This window comes from Doryrhamphus excisus, chromosome 14 (assembly GCF_030265055.1).
Source record: "Doryrhamphus excisus isolate RoL2022-K1 chromosome 14, RoL_Dexc_1.0, whole genome shotgun sequence".
In the NCBI taxonomy this organism is placed as follows: domain Eukaryota; kingdom Metazoa; phylum Chordata; class Actinopteri; order Syngnathiformes; family Syngnathidae; genus Doryrhamphus; species Doryrhamphus excisus.
This window is the reverse complement of record NC_080479.1, coordinates 9,351,929-9,370,585: the sequence shown is the minus strand read 5'-3', so window position 1 is coordinate 9,370,585 and position 18,657 is coordinate 9,351,929. Positions and strand designations below refer to the sequence as shown.

Genomic DNA, 18,657 nt, shown 5'->3' with positions numbered 1-18,657 from the left:
AGTGCTGCAGAAGGGAGCAAACTGCAGCCCTTTCAGCAGAGCTTGGAGCTTCTCTCTGTGGCAGCCATTTTGTGTTTTCCCCAGCTCTGCCTAACATGGACCTCCAGAACAGAGTACACCACAAATGTAAGACTGATGTGTAACGTCTGATGGCTTGAGAGGAGACAGAAATTTAGACCTTTAGGTAATTTAATGAGGGATCAGAATTATTAAAAAAAAAAAAGAAGAATTTGTTGGGAAATGCAATTTTTGTTGTGTGAACCAATTCCCATGTTCTCCACATCTCCTGAGTCATGCGCTCGTCCTCGCCGTCGTCATCTTAATGTATTCCATTTGCAGATTACTTCACTGAGCCAGTCAAGCCCGACCACAGCCATTAGTCTGCCAAGCCAGTCTGTTTCGCTCCTTTTTTTCCCTCTAAGAGGCTGAGAGGGAAAAAAAAACAGAGTAGCGGCCTTGAGATAATGGAAGCTATCTGGAACGTGCGACTCAGTCATGGAAGTAGACCTGGTGCTAAGCAGGATGGATGACCTGGTCACAAGTTCAACACCGTGTCCATGACCCGCTCTTCTCGTTGGCAGCCAAAAGCTTTTTCATGCAAAAAAAAAAAAGAAAAATCCTAAAAAGGAAAACTCTACATGTGCTTGCTGTATTGGGGGCGGGGGTTGAGCTGCATCTCCACGGCTGCCATGGTTACCGTGATCCACGTGCTTGACACATTAGGGCAGACGCACCCCCCTCCCCCACCCCGCCGTGGCTGCCATCTCCCTGTCTGCCGCTCGCTCTCAGGCCTCCCTGTGTGCTCGCCAGGGTCACTGCTCAGTCAAGCTACTACAAAAGAAGAAGCCTGTCATTGTAAGAGGAGACACGTCAGAGCCAATGCTTATTTAGTCACAACAACGAACGAGGACGCCTGGGAGACACGTTCACACAAGGTGGACATATAAGTGAATATTGAACTCCTTGAACGTGTGCAATAAGCACCAAGGACTTCAGACTCCAAGCAAGGAACATGACCAAAGTGTCTTCCGCAAATGAACTCAGGTATGTAAACAACGCCCTCTGGAAGCACAACATTAACACTGTGACTAAACAGGGGACGGGTCGGACTTCCTGACCCCGTGCCGGCTAGCCGAGTGTCCCACCTGCGTCCGGGCAGCCCACTGGACTTGCTGAGTCCAGAGAAGACTTTAGGAGAGGCAGACTCAGCCCTGACTCAAGGTTTGCAGGGCTAAGCTCAACCATAAGGGGGCACTCCCATTCCACTATGGAGGGAAGAAGTGGTGGTGAAAGGAAGAGAAGCAAGGCAGGCCCCGGTCTCATGATGCAGCAGCAGCCATTACACGATTCCACATCCAACACAGGCAGAAGGGACAACACAGAGGGGCCCCATATACAGGTGCAACGCAAACCTTAAGAAAATCACATGAAAATGGCACAAATTTTCAATTCTTCCCCGTTTTCCATATTTAAGAGGTGACACAAGTAGATATAGGTTACATCCACACAAGAGCTATTGTCGCTCCCTAGAGGTCACCATTACCCTGCTACTTCATCACCCACAGCCACGTGGGCGGGGGAAAAACAACATGAATAAGCAAAAGTTAGGAGGAGCGCATCAAAAAATAGTCCTAAATACGATCAAAAGGTAAGGGAGTTACTTTTTAAAGTCCCCCCATTAGCTTAATTGAGGTTCTCCGTGGGAGGGGAACAATAAAGGTGGGATTCGGCACACACAAACACTGCAGCAGCAGCAGTCTGTGTGTTGCCTGATGGAAAGCGGTGGTGAAGGGGAGGAGGGAGTGTGTGTGTGTGTGTGTGTGTGTAGGAGGGGGCTCTGATTGCTGTGAATAATGTTGAGATGGTGTGCGTGTGTGAGCGTTACGGGCCTTTTGTGGTGATCACAATGGTAGCAGGGAGTCCCTGAGCAGTGCACAGATGCCCAAGTGAGGCAGGCATCTGAGGAGCCCTGGCCTTCAGAGGTTGGAGGGGCCTCAGGGAGATGAGGGGGAAGGGGGAGGGTCTAGAGGGCGCTGTAAAAAAAACAACAAACTAATATCTAGCAGGGGAGATAGGGTGAAATTATTTGGTGGAGTGAGGGCTAATTCCATTGTAGCGACGCTCTCATCCATCCAGCGAGAGAGGGAGAACGCAGAGAGAGGACAGACAGTGCTGCAGTCAGCCACAGTCTTTGTGCTGCAAAACTAGCTCAGCCCAGCACAAATGGAGGCAGAGGGGAGGGGCACGGGAGAGTGTGTGAGAGTGAGAGCAAAAAGGGAGCGGGAGAGTGTTCCGTGTGCAGGCTCACAAGAGCAAAAAAAAAAGAAAGAAAAACCGCTTGCCGAGAAACCAGTTCACCCAAGCAAAAATGCAAAACAACACACTTTGTCAGCACATTGAATTTTCTCGACTACATTAATTAAAAATCACACGTTGAGGGAGGGAGGGGAACGTAAGGAAGGGAGGGAGGGGGTGGGAGTGAGCGAGAGTGAGAGGCACCCTGGAATCTGAATAACACAAGTCCACACAGGAAGCAAGGCCCCCAGAATAGCAACAGGAAACCAGCCCCAGACTCTGAATAAGTCAGCGTCAGAGCCTCGCAAAACAAGGCTGTGCTGCACAGCGTTATGAAAGCTGATTTACTGAGGAGGGAGCCAGCGAGGAGGAGGAGGAGGAGTGTGGAGAGCGCAGGCAAGGGAAGGAGAAAACAAGAATTTGGAGAGCAGGGCTAGGGAGGCATAACCCTGAAAGAGAGAAAAATAAAGCAGCAAAATACTAAAGTGCAATATTGGGGGAGGCAGCGATGGGGGGGTTGGGCTGGTTGGAGAGAAAAGGGTGGGGAGGGAGAAAAAAAGTGGGCCGGCCTTGTCAGGCTGATTGCTCCAGAGCTATGTCGCAAAAACAAGCTTAGCTGCCGCAGGAGAGCAGAGCTGGGCTGGGCTGGGAATGAGGGCTTTGTAGGAGGAGAGAGAGGCCTAGGGAGAGACTGGAGGATCCAAAAATCTGAAGTTTTGCCTTATTAGAGGTGATTTGGTGAGAGGGGCTGTGGTTTCTACATGCGGGTCTCTGGTAGATAGACGTAATTATGGACTGAAAGCAGAGGCAAAACTACTACCAAAAAAAAAACAGTATATAGCATAGATCTTCTCAAGATTGTTTGACTGAAACGTTATAAGTTTCATATACTTAGGGGTTCTCGCAGCCCCATTTTGATTGGTCCCCGGGGATACTGAATACATACAATTAAACATGACACATGGAGGTGGATTAGGGCCAAACTGACAAGAGATAAAGTTGAAATCTTGAATGTTTTAACAAGATATCACTCCAACAATAATAGTTAGCAATACCGGAGTGTTTTTAGTGTGTTTAATTTTACACAAACCCCTGATTTACATGATCCCTATTCAACGCTTGGAATGTGGATGACAGGCCAGTAGTTGGCGATGGCTTGTCCTTTCAAGCAAACCTCTCTCTCTCTCTCAAAGGTAGGCAACCTGCGGCTCTTCGGCCTCCTGGCTGTGCCAATGAAATAGGGGGGAAAAAAAGTTATTTATGAATGTAATTATTATCCATATATTTTTCACTATGGTTTATTTTACTATTTTTCAATTCAAAGTGATACATGAACATAAAATATTTGTTTCTAATTAGTCCGTTAAAATATGCATCACATCGTCTATGCCGCTTCCCTTCACCTGCAGGCGGCTTAAGCGTGCAATCCCCACGGTAAGCTAATCATTACTACATAAAAAAAATTACATATTTCATCAATATGGGTCACAAATGAGAGCCTCGAGTCCCGTGTGAAGTGCCAAGTCATATCTTACTGGGCTGTTAGACATGCAAGATGAAAACACTAGCATTAGCAAGGGTTTCTCAGGGGGCTATTTTCATAGTAAAGGTTGCTGACCCATGCGCTATAAGCTAATAAGCATTTTCACCGTTTGTTCTGTGATGGAAAAGGTTAAACAATAGATTTTTTAAATCCCTTCTTAGTTCAATCCATTCTCTCCTCTCAGGCTCGGCCTTAACCCTGGACCACCGACTCTTATTTTGGTGAGAGGCGGAAGAAATCATCAGAAGAAGGTCAGTGAGGGGGAGGGAGCGGAGTAAAACAAACTCAAAGTGCGTGACCAACATGTGACCTTCCTCTCGAGTCTGAAGCACATTGAGACAACATCAAAAAGAGGAGTAGCACAGCCAGTGGGCGGCCTTTAGCGGGATTAAGCCAACAGTGGAGAAAGAGTGTACAAAAGACCTATACGAGAGGACAAGGAGGAGATTAAAATAAAAAGAGAGAGGGCAAGGTGGAGGGGAGGGTTAGATATGTCCCCATTCCTGTGGCTTGACAAGGAGAGGAAGTGTCACTTCCAGCGAGAGTGAAAGCCGTGAGTGGGGTGATTTCCAAGACTTTTAAGGTACTGTAAAAGAGTCAAGGTTCCACCCTCATTATTCTACATGTCCATAATCCCAATGGATGGTCTTATCTGCCACAGCACAACAGAGCCCATTGAAAGACCAAATGAATGTAAAATGAATTGATAAGATACAAGCTTTAGAAGAGTAAGAACAGAAGTTGAGGAGCAGCCGACGAAGCGGTTAATGCTCAACAGTCACCTGCGTGTCCCGGAGCCAAGGTGAAAACAAACCAGAAACCAGTTTGACTCGCTCAGCAAGTTCAGCTTCGTTTTTTTCCCCCCCTATCAAACTACCCCTACCTCCTAAACTCTAATCCACAGCTGCTTCTCTCCCTACACCTTCCAGCAGGCACTGAGCCTCCTGAACACATCACAGTCTTTGCGCCTGGCTCAGACAGATTTGGGATGAGGAGATGTTTCCATGTAACCTGGCTAAATGACTGATGCTAGCTCCGACTTTGGGCGCTAGGAAGATAGCAAAGTAGAGCAAATCACATTGTAAAATCAACTTCTTATGGGTATATTCAATTTTATCATTTATCTAGCACATAGCTATTTAACTAAATTGTCAAAGGGACCACTTTTTGTTATAGTTATCCCTATCACTATTCTTATTTTGTGTTTAGTGTCAATGATGACACCACGCTCTGGTGTTTTAGGAATATAGGACTCGAAGGCTAGTTAAAGAGCAAGTACTCCAAAAGCGCTCATCAGTCTAAAAATCCAGTCTAAAATTTTGAGCTAAAGTGGGGTGCCCAAACTGCCTGTCACCAAACCATCAAACCATGTAATCTCTCTGGTGAGAGACAATGGTGAGCCAACGCACGACTGCAGACGCTGTGCCGATCCGCCCGTCAACCTCACGCGCCCACATTTCATGAACAAGACCCCAAGATACTTTAACTCCTCCACCTGGGGCAGGACCTCATTCCAAACCCGCGGGGAGCACTCCACCCTTTTCCGACTGAGAACCATGGCCTCTGATTTGGAGGTGCCGAGTCTCATCCCAGAAGCTCCACACTCAGATGCAAACTAGTGCAAAAGGTTCTTATAAGCAGGCTGCTGTTTTTAGAGGAGTATAACATAACATTAGATTCCAGTACTGATATTATACATGACACATGATACCAACCAATTCTATACCCATTATCTTTGTTGCAGCCATGTCCTCTTAACACTTGAATTTTGATACAAGCCGTCAGGCTTGAACTCTTTAACTTGCACTAATCGGTACACAGTGTCATGTGCTACAACACGCTGACAGAAGCAGATTAATGCCTCACAGCCAATCAGCAGGCACAGATAGGGAATCCCCAATAAGTCTGCAGGGAGGGAGGGAGGGAGGGAGGAGGAAAAAGAAAAGAGTAAAAATAGCCCTAGCGTGGCCGGTTCAGCCAATGGTTAAAGCCCACAGAGATGTATAAATAAATAAAGAGAGAGAGAAAATAAACAGGAGGGTAACACGTCCTGAGGGCATCCCCTATTGGCATAGACAGAATTTCTTATCATTCCTCTCTCTCTCCCTCTCTCTCTCTCGCTCTCTCTCTCTCTCTCTCCCGCTCCCACACAGACAAGATCGCTCACACCATTTGAAGTTATTTGCTTGCTCCGTCCTGCATCTTCCACTCGCCACCCTGACATTGCTCTCTCACTTTCATTGTCTCTCATTAATGATCTCATTACTCACTTTCCTTTCCCGAGGCCCGGAATGAGGTTAGCTCCAGAGATTGGCCTATAAACACTGCCAAGACAACGGCAACGTGCTACAACCAAGCTATAATGTGGAGTTTGGGGAACTTATCTTCGCTAGAAGGCTTTCGGACGGCCAGACCGCCTACTAAAACGGTGCTAAAACGTACAAATTAAAAACAAAGACGCAAAAGGACTCACCGGCAAACTGGATGGCCGGCCCTGCATGCTGTCTTCTTGACTGCTCTTGTTGGAAGGCAAGGGCTGGTTGGAAGGGGGAGCACTGGACTGGGAGCTAAAGGAATCCTGGGAAAGTTCCTGGTCCAAGGAGAAAACCATCAAATCAAGCATCTTGTCTTAATTGCTTGGCTCCATCTGCTATTGCTGCATGGAGCCCAATATAAGACAACCCTGAATATAAGATGACCAAGGCTTTTCAAGATCCATTTTCAAGTTTTAAAGACAAAATCAAAGACTATTTTTAATCATGTTATCAATTTTAGTTAAATCATCTTCCTTAGCAGCCTGGCAGTTTGACCACTTGAAAGATGGGTCCGAATAAAGTTCCTTGCAGTGCAGTTCACTTAAGCACATATATGAACACTACGCAAAATATGTATGCAAACAAAAGTGATAGACGGTGGCGATGGCCTGGTAAAAATGTATCCATGCTGAATAAATAAGAGAACCCATCCAGTTCACACTGGGGGAATAATGCCTAGGGAAAAATGCCGTCTTATATTTGGGCCAATACACGGGAATGATGAATTGCACAGCAGTTGTGTGGGTACCTGGGGAGGGGGTGGGAACCTCTGATATGGCGACTGTTGCTGCTGTGGTTGCTGCTGCTGCTGAGGCAGTGGAGGGGTCTGGGAGTATGGTGATGGCTGACTCTGCTGGCCATGACTTGGTTGTTGTGATTGAGGAGGTTGGCTTCCTGGTTGCTGCTGCTGTTGTTGTGTTTGTTGTTGTTGTTGTTGTTGTTGTGATGGTGGTTGTTGTTGTTGTGGGGGACCTTGCTGCTGCGGTGGAGTTTGCTGAGATGCTTGTTGGCCCGATGCAGGAGCTTGTGGGTAGCCAGCCTGGGCTTGGGGTCCTTGTTGGTTCTGAGAACCAGGACCTTGCTGCTGTTGGGTCTGCTGTTGCTGGGGAGGTACATAGGGTGCTTGCCCGGGAGGAGCGCCATGGGGACCTTGGGATTGCGAGTAAGGGGCCCCAGGTTGCCCGGGTTGGCCTGGGGGCTGTGAAGGGTGCCCCTGCTGGGGGAAAGGAGGCCCAGAGCTACCCTGGGGTTGCCCAGGGTATGTTGTCTGCTGCTGCCCCTGGTGAGGTGGGGGGCCGTGTTGACCATAGTAGCCCTGACTCTGCTGGCCATAGCCTCCTGGCCCCTGCTGTCCATAGGCTGACATCTACAGATGGAGGCAGGTGAATCAGTTCAGCAATAATTCATGTTGAGGTCAAAGATTACTCAGCACACCTCAACTGCATGTAAACATGAAGCAATTTCTGCAGTACAAATATCTCTAACAGCCTTACAGTATTCACAATTTAAACTAAGTAATTGCAGGATCTTTATTAAATATATACAAATATCTCAATAAGCAATAAGCATCATTCACATCCACGCTTTTCCTGTGCACAGAAAGCTTTTGAGTGGGAGAAGGAGTGTCAAAAAAGGGAGCGCTGACCTTGTGAGGTAACACTAAAAGAAAAACCATGAGGTCAGATGCTTAAGAAAAAAATCAAACCAAAGTTGGTGCAGCTGTATTGTATCTGCCTAACAAGCATGGAGAACGCTTTTCCTGTCTGGAGGGCACTTGTGGAGTCTCCACTCAGATACCGCACAGGCAAGCGTGACACAATAGGCATAAAAAAGCCTACACTCAGCAGGATCGTTGCATGCATTTCACTGCCTTGTCTTATTGTCCAGGTGCATGCCACAAACTTTGCCGTTTCCAATTGTACGACACTGTAAGAAAGCAGTGCCCACTGTGCCGCCATGTACAATATGGATTCCACAGTTGTCGTTTTAAACATCAAAACAAAGCACAGTGTGAAATATTGATGGGAGTGCTTTTGTCACGCTTGTTCCTGTTGGAAGCATTTTTCTTTTGAAGGCTCCAGGTACAAAAATGAGTTACAACAGGCTTGCCTTGCTTTTCCTAATGGCTTCTCATGGTTTTCAGCTGTTATTTCTTAAGCTTGCCTGTCACTACCAGCCGAGGCAGTGACAAAATAGTCACAATGGTATTTGAATGGTTTCCTTCTGACATTAACTGCAAGAAACATCCTCTTGACATGAAGCACTGATTGAATTCAGTGAGGGCAAAATGTTTCCAGAAGAGATAACCATGCTCATAAGCTGCACATCCAGGAAAAGGTTAATTTGGTGTCAAAAGCAAGGACAGACGCCACACAGTCATTACGACCTTTGAACACCGCACTCCAGTGCCAGTGAGGTTTGCCGCGAAGAGCATCCAAATCAATAAGTACTGACCTGCTGTCCATACTGCATGCCGCCCATCGCACCAGGTGTTCGACCCTGCATCCCCACAGGATATCTTTGGGGGCCTGGAGGTCCATAGCCCTGCCCTGGATAGGACCCCGCTTGCTGGGATCCAGGGCCAGAGGGAGGTCCTTGTTGCTGCTGAGAATAAGGGTTGGGTGCTCCATAGGGTTGGCCACGCATCTTCCCCACCTGGTCCATCGGGCTCGCAGGCTACAGGAAACACGCAAAGATTTCAATGAGCTACGCATATGCACGTAATTGGATTGGAACTGTAACATTGGTCGTTTGGTAGGATTTAAAAAGGCATTTGCAAAACACAAATACACTTGCATTTCATTTAAAGAGCATTAAGCAAGGACGTAATGACAAGCGGGAGAGGGAGACAAAAAAAAAAAAAAAAGAGTGGATTTACTTTCCAACTAAACAGGAAAACATTGGCCACGAATGAATGAACGAGCCTACTATAACTGCCAGGAGCGGTTTCCCGCCCGGGATCATTGTGCCAGTGGGCGGATTCTGTTACAGCTGAAAAGTCGGGGAGGAGTTCTACGCAGTTATGCACAAGTACTGGAAGTGTCTGCGGCGGCTGGACGTGGGCCCGTTGCTCAGCTGGAGCCACGTCAGTATGGCGTCTGGACCCCGGAAGATCCACATGGTCCAAACATACGGCTTGGGAGGGAGAGAGGGAGGGGCTGTAATGTAGTAGCAGTACTGGTAGAAGTAGGTCCAAGGTCATAAAAGCAGATGATGCAGAGGGAATCCCTCCACGTGCCACAAATGTAATGGTCAATAAAATGTAATTCTGGAATTCCACCGAGCCCCGCCCCAAAAAAATCCACATCAAGTGACCGTCAACCCATCATGCCGCTGGCAGCCCCTCTGTGTTCTCATCCAATGCAGAGCAACAGAATCAGAACCACAATGGAGGCTTTGAAGAAGCAACAACTCCTGCCCCGCTGACCTCGGGCAGCAGACACAAAGCTTTCATTGCTTCCCACGGTTATTAATCTGTGTGTGTTTTTCCCTCCTCCCCCCCTCCCAAAACCTCTTTTCCTTGGTTAAGGGAGACAACCACCAGGGCTATTTATAGCCAGCCAGACAGAGAGGGCAGTCTGCCGAAAATGTAACAGGTCCCAGCTGCACTGCTGTTTGAACCTGGGCCAGGCCTTGCGCTTCCTGGTCTTTAATAAAGCAGCAGGCTTTGGCACTCAATGAATGACAGTGCTGCAGCAACAAGGAGGTGGTCTGGAAGGGTTGTTTGGCGGGGGTGAGTGGTCCCAATATTTGGAGGAAATATCGGCATTGTGGGTGGAAAGCAACAGGCTGCACGAGTGGTCAAGCAAGATAACCCATTCCACTTCGGGTTTTCCCTGCAGCCTCCCCCGGGGCCACGCTCCTCCAGGTTCAGGAGCATGTGTGTGTGTTATGTTGTGTGTGTCCTTTGGGTCATTACCAAATGCGCCGTGGGGGGAAGAGGTAACAGACCCTGGTAGACACTCTCCTGTGACCTCTAATGCACTTTTAACCCCTGGCTGCGTGGAAGTACACACATCGCCACCCGCCCCAACCCTGACTTGACATTGGGTGATGATGGACACAGCTCAGGCTGAAGATGGCTGGTGGATCCTGCTAAAACCATGGTGGGTTGATGAGATGTCCACTTCCTTTAAGAAGCTTGACAGCTCAGCAGAAAGAGAGCTGGAAAGTACAGCTCAACTATAATCAGCGTTTTCCAGCTCCCAGAGCCAAATGGAGAGTCATTGCCGACACTAAACCGCCACTCAAGATGTCTCATTGAACAGACACTCAAAATGTGTGTGTGTGTTTCTGGTGGTGATCCATTTCGAGATAAGACATTTTCACTATTCAGAGAATATTGCATTGGTTTTAATCGAATGCCGCTATTCCACAGCACAGACCAGTCGGTTTTCCACTTCAGAACCTGAACGCATCACATCAAAAAACAATAAGGGTGAGCTGTATTTACTTCCCAGTATGTGCCTGCTGACCACAGTAAGGAGAAATTTTATCCATGAGGAGAGTGAGGGTACCAAGATAATGGAATGGTGCAGTAAAGTAGAGACTATGGGGTCATACTGTGGACTTAAGCTAATGTTAGCATATGTTTATATTGTTCGTCTTCAAGCCGTGTATCCTGAAATGCTTACATGGTGAGCGACCAGCAGTCATTGAGTAACTATATACCGTTGTCAGGATTGTTTGACTTACTCTGTTCAGACGTCATAAATCCCAGAGGAACCTTTAATTGTAAAACACCTCAACAGGACGTGCATTTTGCTGCTCTACAGCGTTCGATCATGTTAAGATGTCAGTGCTGCAGACCTGGAGATAACGGCGCAGCCAGTTCACCGTTCCGGCCTTCATTGATCTGTTTACCAGTTGGGCTTTTTTTTTCTGCTGTTACTTAAGTCGTTCCCATTTGACACAGCGTTACATACACTCTCCAAAAGATCTCAGAGAGGTTTAAATAAGGCCATCGTGTATTTGTAGTGAAAACACATAAATCAATGGCTTCTTTTTGGTGTACATAACCATTAAGGACTGATGCTCTTCTGCCTCTGAGCCACTTTTCCACTGCTCGCACCATGAGGTAATGCTGCTTGTTATATTGTCAAAGAAGCATTAGGCTTTAGTTCAACAATATTGGTTGCACAATAATCACCAAGAAAGATATCGTAGTGACAAGAACAAAATATCAGCTCCATTAAAGGCTGACATGAATACTGGATGACAAGTACACACACACACACACCAATGTTTCCCTCTGTTTGTATATGGTTGCATGTTTACAATCCTCCCCTGGACGTATCTTGCAGGGCGGGAGGAGCGTTGCATTCATTATATGACATGTCTGAGCAAGCATTCGGAAGGTATTGACTTCTGGATTATTTTTTGGAGTCTATTGATTTCTTTAATTAAATGTGACGGTTATCATCTATAACTGGCGAGGTGCTATCACATTACAGTCATTCATTCAACTCGGCCACACTGCACGCGTGCACATTTATCAAAATTCTCCCCTCCCTCCTCACCGCCAAAGCTGCAAACCTCGGGGATGAGAAAGAACACTCACTCTCTTTTTGTCTGCTCAGTCATCAAATTTGAGAGGTAAGTCCTCCCCTCCCTTTTCTGTCTTCCATAAATAAATAAATAACCACAATTAGCACATGGCTAATCTGCATAAAGGAAAGCCCGAGTACTCTTGGCAGAAGAGGTTGCGCTGATGTACTGTGTCATGACTGGCCTGCTGGTGGATATCGCAACTATTCAAAAGTGTGTGTGTGACGTGGAGGGATTTGTAAAGGCTATAGTAGAGGGGCGGGGGCCCTCTGGAGCAGCACTGGGGACGAGTGAAGCAGATGGAACGATGGGGGGGTAGTGTGGCAGGGGCAGACGATAAACAACTGCTGCTAATTTAATCCGCCACGGCACACACACCATTGTTCCTCTTTAAAGCCCCTCAGCACGCAACACACCAGCCCAAACACACGCCCGCCGTAAGGCCGCGCTCGTATGGTGGCGCACATCACATGTCACAAAGAGGGACAGGATATCCTATCCCTCGACCACAGGGGTCAATTTTATGGGCGCAATTGTGTTTTTTTTTTTCTAAAGGGCAAGCCACGTGGATGTGTGCACGTTGGTCTTAGCGGCTTACATCACACTGATGATGTTATCCACAGTCACAGTGGGAGAAGCACGCTCTTTTAGCCAACAGAAGTAAAAGTTTAAGAAAATTTTCACCACATATATTGAGGCAGTGCTTAATCTATAGTACCAGCTAACCATAGCAACCAAAACCTGGCTGCCGTCTGATGTGTCTATGCTTCTTCTGAGGGCTGCAGCCAGAACTTATTACCATTAAACCTCAATATTTTCATCATTATCACAGTCACGTTTGCCAAATTGAAAATGTCAGGGGGAAAAAAACAATTCCAGGAACCAAAGAATGGTTTCCAGTAATGCCCCAACAAACAATCCTTTCAAAATTTCAATGTGCAGCTAATCATAGACTTCCAGAAATAAACTTTTTATTGTCTGGTGATAAACATCTTCAAATTGAACTGATTATAACTCATTAAGTTCCCAATTATTGCATAGACAAGGACACATTAAGAGTAGCGAAATTAATAAAATCAAACAGACGCAAAGTAGATTCCTTACTCTGCCCTAAACATTTCAAGTACTTTAGGCTAAAAATAACCTTAAGAGGAAGGCTAACTGAGGCTGATGGGAAAAGAGAACAGTAAAAGAGCCATAAATGTGACTTAGCGTAAACAGGGGGAGGGGGGAACAAAACAACCAAAGAGGTCATGTTTTCAATTAAGTAATTAGTATGGCATCTCTATGTATCTGCCTTGGGTGTGCTGACCACTGAATGGCACACAACAACAAGCAAAGGCGGGCCTGGGGTGGGCACCAGGAGGTGACAGTCTGCACCTCCTGGTGCTAATGTTTCACGCCCAGCTCAGGCATCGCATCACCCAGATGTTCATCCAGCTGTTCCCAGGAATTTTAAAAGAGGCGACAGCAACCTGCACTCTTTGGTTTTAAGAAAATCTACTCCTCTGGCTAAACTAGTACAAGTATGCAATACGTAACAAATACCAAATTTGTATTTGAAGCTGACTGAGACATTTCTTCACAGTTTCAGTGAAGACTGATACCTGGCAGCTCGGTGTGATTTTGAAGGCGAGTGAATGTTTGCCGTTCAACATTTCAGGCCAAAGTCATATTTTCCTGAGATGATTCCCATGAGATCGGTTCATAAATGCTGGATGTTTGTTTTGTAAGATGAGAATAACTTGTGTGGGTCTATGACTGAATATAGAAAATCTGACCCAACAACACACAGTCCTACTGATGAATGAATGACTCAATGAAGGCTCTCCAAATACAGCTCCTGTCCACATGGAAATGCCGGGTTGAAAAGAATTTGCGTCCACACTGTGCCAAATAAGTAAATACAGTCATCCCTCACAAATATTCTTACCCCTGCTCCTTCTCTGGTTTAATATCGGTACGTCAATAATTCATGTACCATGCATATCGCATGAAATAATGTCTGCAATGTTTGCTCTTGTATTTACTTTTTGTAAAATTGCCTATCTTCCAGTTGAGTGGTTAGCACACAGACCTCACAGCTAGGAGACCAGAGTTCGATCCCACTCTTGGCCATTATCTGTGTGGAGTTTGCATGTTGTCCCTGTGCATGAGTGGGTTTTCTCCGGGTACTCCGGTTTTCTCCCACATTCCAAAAACATGCTAGGTTTCAACATTTTCCATAAAAAGTAAAACAATGAGTCTCACACACAATAAAACTAAAATAAAGTAAAATTATTCAAACAACATGCATGCTAGGTTAATTGGAGACTCCAAATTGTCCATAGGTATGAATGTGAGTGTGAATGGTTGTTTGTCTATATGTGCCCTGTTATTGGCTGGCCACCAGTCCAGGGTGTACTCCGTCTCTCGCCCGAAGACAGCTAGGATAGGCTCCAGCACCCCTGTGACCCTCGTGAGGATAATCGGTAGAAAATGAATGAATGGATATTTTCCGATTGCGATATTATTCCTACACGAGAGCTCTGTTTACTTTAATATTATTGTAAAATCTCCAGTTCTAAGAATGACGATGTGACCAAAAGAATGAGGGAACATGCAGTGCTAGGCAAACAAGCGCTGGGCATGACACGTTCAGACAGTCGGACAACACACAAGTCTGCAATAAACTCCTCTCTACAGGCATGGTTTGTGTAGTGTTGGGTGTTTGTGATGTCCAACAGTTTGGTGTGGACATGAACTGGTCCGAAGGAGCGTTTGCGTGGCTGCAGTGCGTGTGGAGTGTGTGTGGAGAAGGCAATATACGATGATACTTTTTTTGGCTACATTTGCTGCTCATGGATCAGAAACCTCAGCAGGCGGCATGTGAACGATCCATGACTTGAACGGGTATCGTACAGATACTGGATCAGATCGGCCCCATCCCTAGGTGTATTCCCTTCTTTTCACACGTTTTGTAAGCATAACCTCATCCGCGTCCCATTGATTTTTTTTTTAAACAAATTTTCATTTTCACTTTTTGCATTAACTGCTGACTTGAAACAGTACCAGTTTAAGAAGTACCTGTACATTTCACTACTAAAACCAGGATTTTAAAATTCCTAAAATTGAGGATGTGAATGAATATCAAAAGCATCAAAGTCCCAAATGTAGACCTTGTTGAGTCAGTGAAATAACTTTAGTTATGTCACTCTCGAGAAACATGGCCCAGGGCTTAAGGGGTTAGACAGCACAAGCCATTGAGAGAAAAAACATTCCTTTTTTCCAAGCTATTAAGCGTATGATGGCTACGAGGAAGCATCGCTTTCTTCCTTCTGGTATCAACAACTGCTGCCATTTAAAAGGTTAACCACTTCAATCCGACACCATACGTCACCACGATGAAGTCTCCAGCCTCACGCCGGCTCAGTAAAGGATATTACTATGCTAATCTGGAGCCTTTAAGAAGGCAAGTGTCAAAGGGAATGAATTATCTTTACATCCCCGCCCTCGCCGGTGCAATGAGACCCCGCTTTGACATTTGTCCTTAAGAAGAGATTGTTTATCTCTCTTTTAGTGTGCTTAAATGTGCCATAATAACGCAGATTGGGTCATTTTATACAACATTAGGAGATGGTTGTTTGAATAGTGTCCAGTTTCATACGGTGTGCTGCTTGGTGACTTTAAGGCCAACTGTGGGATGGGAAGCAAGGCGTCACTTACGGAAGATGAACGGCCGGTGACGCAAGAAGCTAGAGCGGGTCAGAGAGCATCCTGAGGCGGCAGCTTAGACACACACACACACACACACACGACCACCAAATAAGTGCAGCGTAACACAAACACACAGCTGTCAGGGGCAGACGAAGATCATTCACAAAACAACCCCTCCCCCTGGGTATCACTGACACTGTTTCTCCCTCGTACACACACACACACAACCACATCTCATACATACATATACACACACACACACAGTGCCGGAAGGCAGCATGCTGTCCATGTGGCCTGTGGAGAATCATTAGTCAGCAGTGCAGGGCTAAAGAGCTAAGAGTAAACTTCCCCTCGTGAACGAAGCACGTTCCTCTTTTGTACAGCGTCCACCATCCATTACTGGCAGTATTGTATTTGATCTGCATGTATTGCTGAAATTTACTATATTGGGAGGGGCCACACCCACTAGCGCCAAAACACCATGGCCGTATTTAAGGATACATTTCTTGAAATGTCACGTGTTTACGACGACAGGCATGGCAGCAGCATTCATTATATGGCAGGTTTTGACTCATTTATTGCAGTTATTTGGCTCCAAAAGTGAATTCCCTCCAAGTGGGACTCAATATTAATAAACAAATTATTTTCGTAGTTAAGTACATAAAAACCCCTTTAGGACTTTCTAAATACATGTTTTAAACATTATTAGAGAACTGTAAACATGAAATAACACCCCAACAGTCACTTTTACACTCACTTTATTTACCGTATTTTCCGCATTATAAGTCGCACTTTTTCATAGGTTGGCTGTTCCTGCGACTTATACTCCAGAGCGACTTATAAATGACAAAACCGTTTGTTAGATAAACACTGCACACCTTTTCTGTACATGTTTATTTTTTGTGTAGCTGAATAAGCATTGTGTTAGCATATCTTACACCTATTCAGCCTGTTCTCTATTCTTTTATTGTTAGAACTTGCCTTCCAAAAGGACATAATGTCTGTTTTGGTCAAGTAGTTTGTAAAATAAATTACCCACAAAAAATGCAACTTATGTTTTTTTCTACCTAATTATGCATTTTTGGCCTTGTGCGACTTATAGTCCAGAAAATACGTTACATCCACTATGCAGGCTACGGTATCACTGCAGTGACATATATAGATGACCAGTGCTAGCTACCAAGCTACCTAGTTCACCTCTCCAATTTACTTATTCTAAAAACTTAGTGCTTCAAACAGAGTGGGGAAGAACAACAACAAAGACAAAAACTTACCACTTCCACATGGAATGAGAGAAGCTTCTTTCACTTGGGGACAACTGTATTTTGGAGTCTTGCCACAGAGTTCTTTTATAAAATGGGACGTTATCATATATAACCGGCAAGGCGCCAGGGCATCACAGACATTCTCTGCGAATCTCGATGCCACACTGCACCAGTCGTTGCCGGTTCATTCTTTTGAGTCTGGCAACTGATCATAGCTGTGATGCACCAAATAAGTATTTGTATAATGCATTGCTCGTGAATGATACGCCGCAGCTAGGCAAGACATTTGATGTGATTAATATCTCCCGCCTTCATTACACGAGTTTGATTTGCAAGCTACTTTGCAATTTGCAGCGGGGGCCTCCCTTCTAGACGGATCCATTAGCAGCAGTCAACTCAATAAATAACACCCTTGCTTTGGTGGGTTTCCATTAGGATTTGGGATGTAATACAAACTCAATCCTGGGATGTGAGCCTTCGATGCAAGAAGACATCTTTAAAAAAAAAAGGGAAAGCACCTGCCATAGCAGCCAACATAGTTACCTTCAGTGTATCGCTATGCAAGGAATGATGGAATCACACATGCCCGTTTGAAAGGAAGGATGAATTTAAGGATTTAATGAACTCGGCAAAAGTACAACTAACAATGAACAACGTTGCAGGGTTCAGACTGACCATACGCCGTTCTTGCATAAGACGTTGCTGATAATATTTAGCGCAAGGGTGGGGAAGGTCTCCTTTTATGCAAAATTGACTTTTTAATGATGTAACATGCGTCCCTGGAGCTTCTTTATGAGCACCAAACCAGATAAAAATCTATCATCTGCCTCACCTGTTTGCTCCGCTTTCAAGAGAAGGGCCGCTCAAGCGACCGCTTTTAAAGTTATTTTAAGGTTTTCATATGGTCATGAAGGGAAAACGCAAACCAATACAATACACAAAATAGCGGGAAAACAGTACAATATGGGATCTCTAAACGCAAAAAACTCAACATATTAGTTAAAAACTTCTATTTAATTGTGTTCAAACAGGAATGAAATTTGTTGTAATTTGCAGAACTGTTAAGTCACCCAAAAGCCATCCACAAATGACTGTAACAATAATGAATACCTATTTCTGATATGCACACTGTATAGCATCAAACTGTATATTGCATTGCATGATGGCGTGGCCCTCAGAGGACTTGATAAGAAAAAGGATCCCCGACCCTTTGATGTTCAGTTTTCAGAGAATTATTGTACAGATTAAATTTGGTTTCTGTTGCAACCATGACCTTCATCAGTATCACACACCTCTGCACATAGCTAATTTAAAAATAACAAATTTGTTATTTGCACCAACAGTGCCTCAACGCCTTTCTAGTCCACATCTATAAAAAAGTTACAATCTGAAAGAGCAATGAGCCGCTGTAAAACCTTACTTGCGTCTTCACAGGGCAGTCAAGATGATGAAGTGCTTTGTGTTTATGAAAACAAAAGGTTTATTCTAAACACAAGACTGCCTCATGCTAAGGTTTTAAAAGCTCCAAAATGGCAAGCATGCCCATTTCTTAAGCCGGCATCATCTTCGATTTGACCGACTGATCTCTGGTAGCGCTTCAGGCTATCATACCAAACAGAAACACACACAAGTGAAAACAACACGGCCAAACACCAACAATGAATGGGAGTCCCTTGAGAACACACCAAAACAAAAAACTGCAGAATATTCCACAGGTTGGACAGTATGATGAAAATGGACAAATTGTTTTGCTAGGATTGGCATGTATGCATCCATTCACGTGTGTGGAAAAACATAACTTACTCCACAAATAATATTCATTTTTGTTTTTAATGTTAATGTTTTAAATGTTTAATCGTGTCTACAATTCGATATGCGATGATGTCAATACAGTGAAATTAATCCAAAATAATTAATTTCCTAGTTTATATTTTACAGCCTTCAGCTGGGGTGTGGTATTCACACATTTATTAGTGGATATTTTGAAGCAAAAAAA

At 45.1% G+C, this 18,657-nt stretch overlaps 1 protein-coding gene across 2 annotated transcripts in view; it reads right to left on the bottom strand.

Moving 5' to 3' along the window:
• arid1ab (AT-rich interactive domain 1Ab) overlaps nt 1-18,657 on the bottom strand; it is a 37,225-nt gene that overhangs the window by 13,405 nt on the left and 5,163 nt on the right. Inside the window, exons 2-4 of one of the 2 annotated variants that reach the window (XM_058046670.1) lie at nt 8,608-8,829; nt 6,902-7,519; nt 6,312-6,428 (exon numbers count right to left, since the gene is read on the bottom strand). In XM_058046670.1, coding sequence (XP_057902653.1) covers nt 6,312-6,428; nt 6,902-7,519; nt 8,608-8,829 — 957 coding nt within the window. The remainder of the gene's footprint in view (nt 1-6,311; nt 6,429-6,901; nt 7,520-8,607; nt 8,830-18,657) is intronic. The other variant, XM_058046671.1, reaches the window with a different exon arrangement.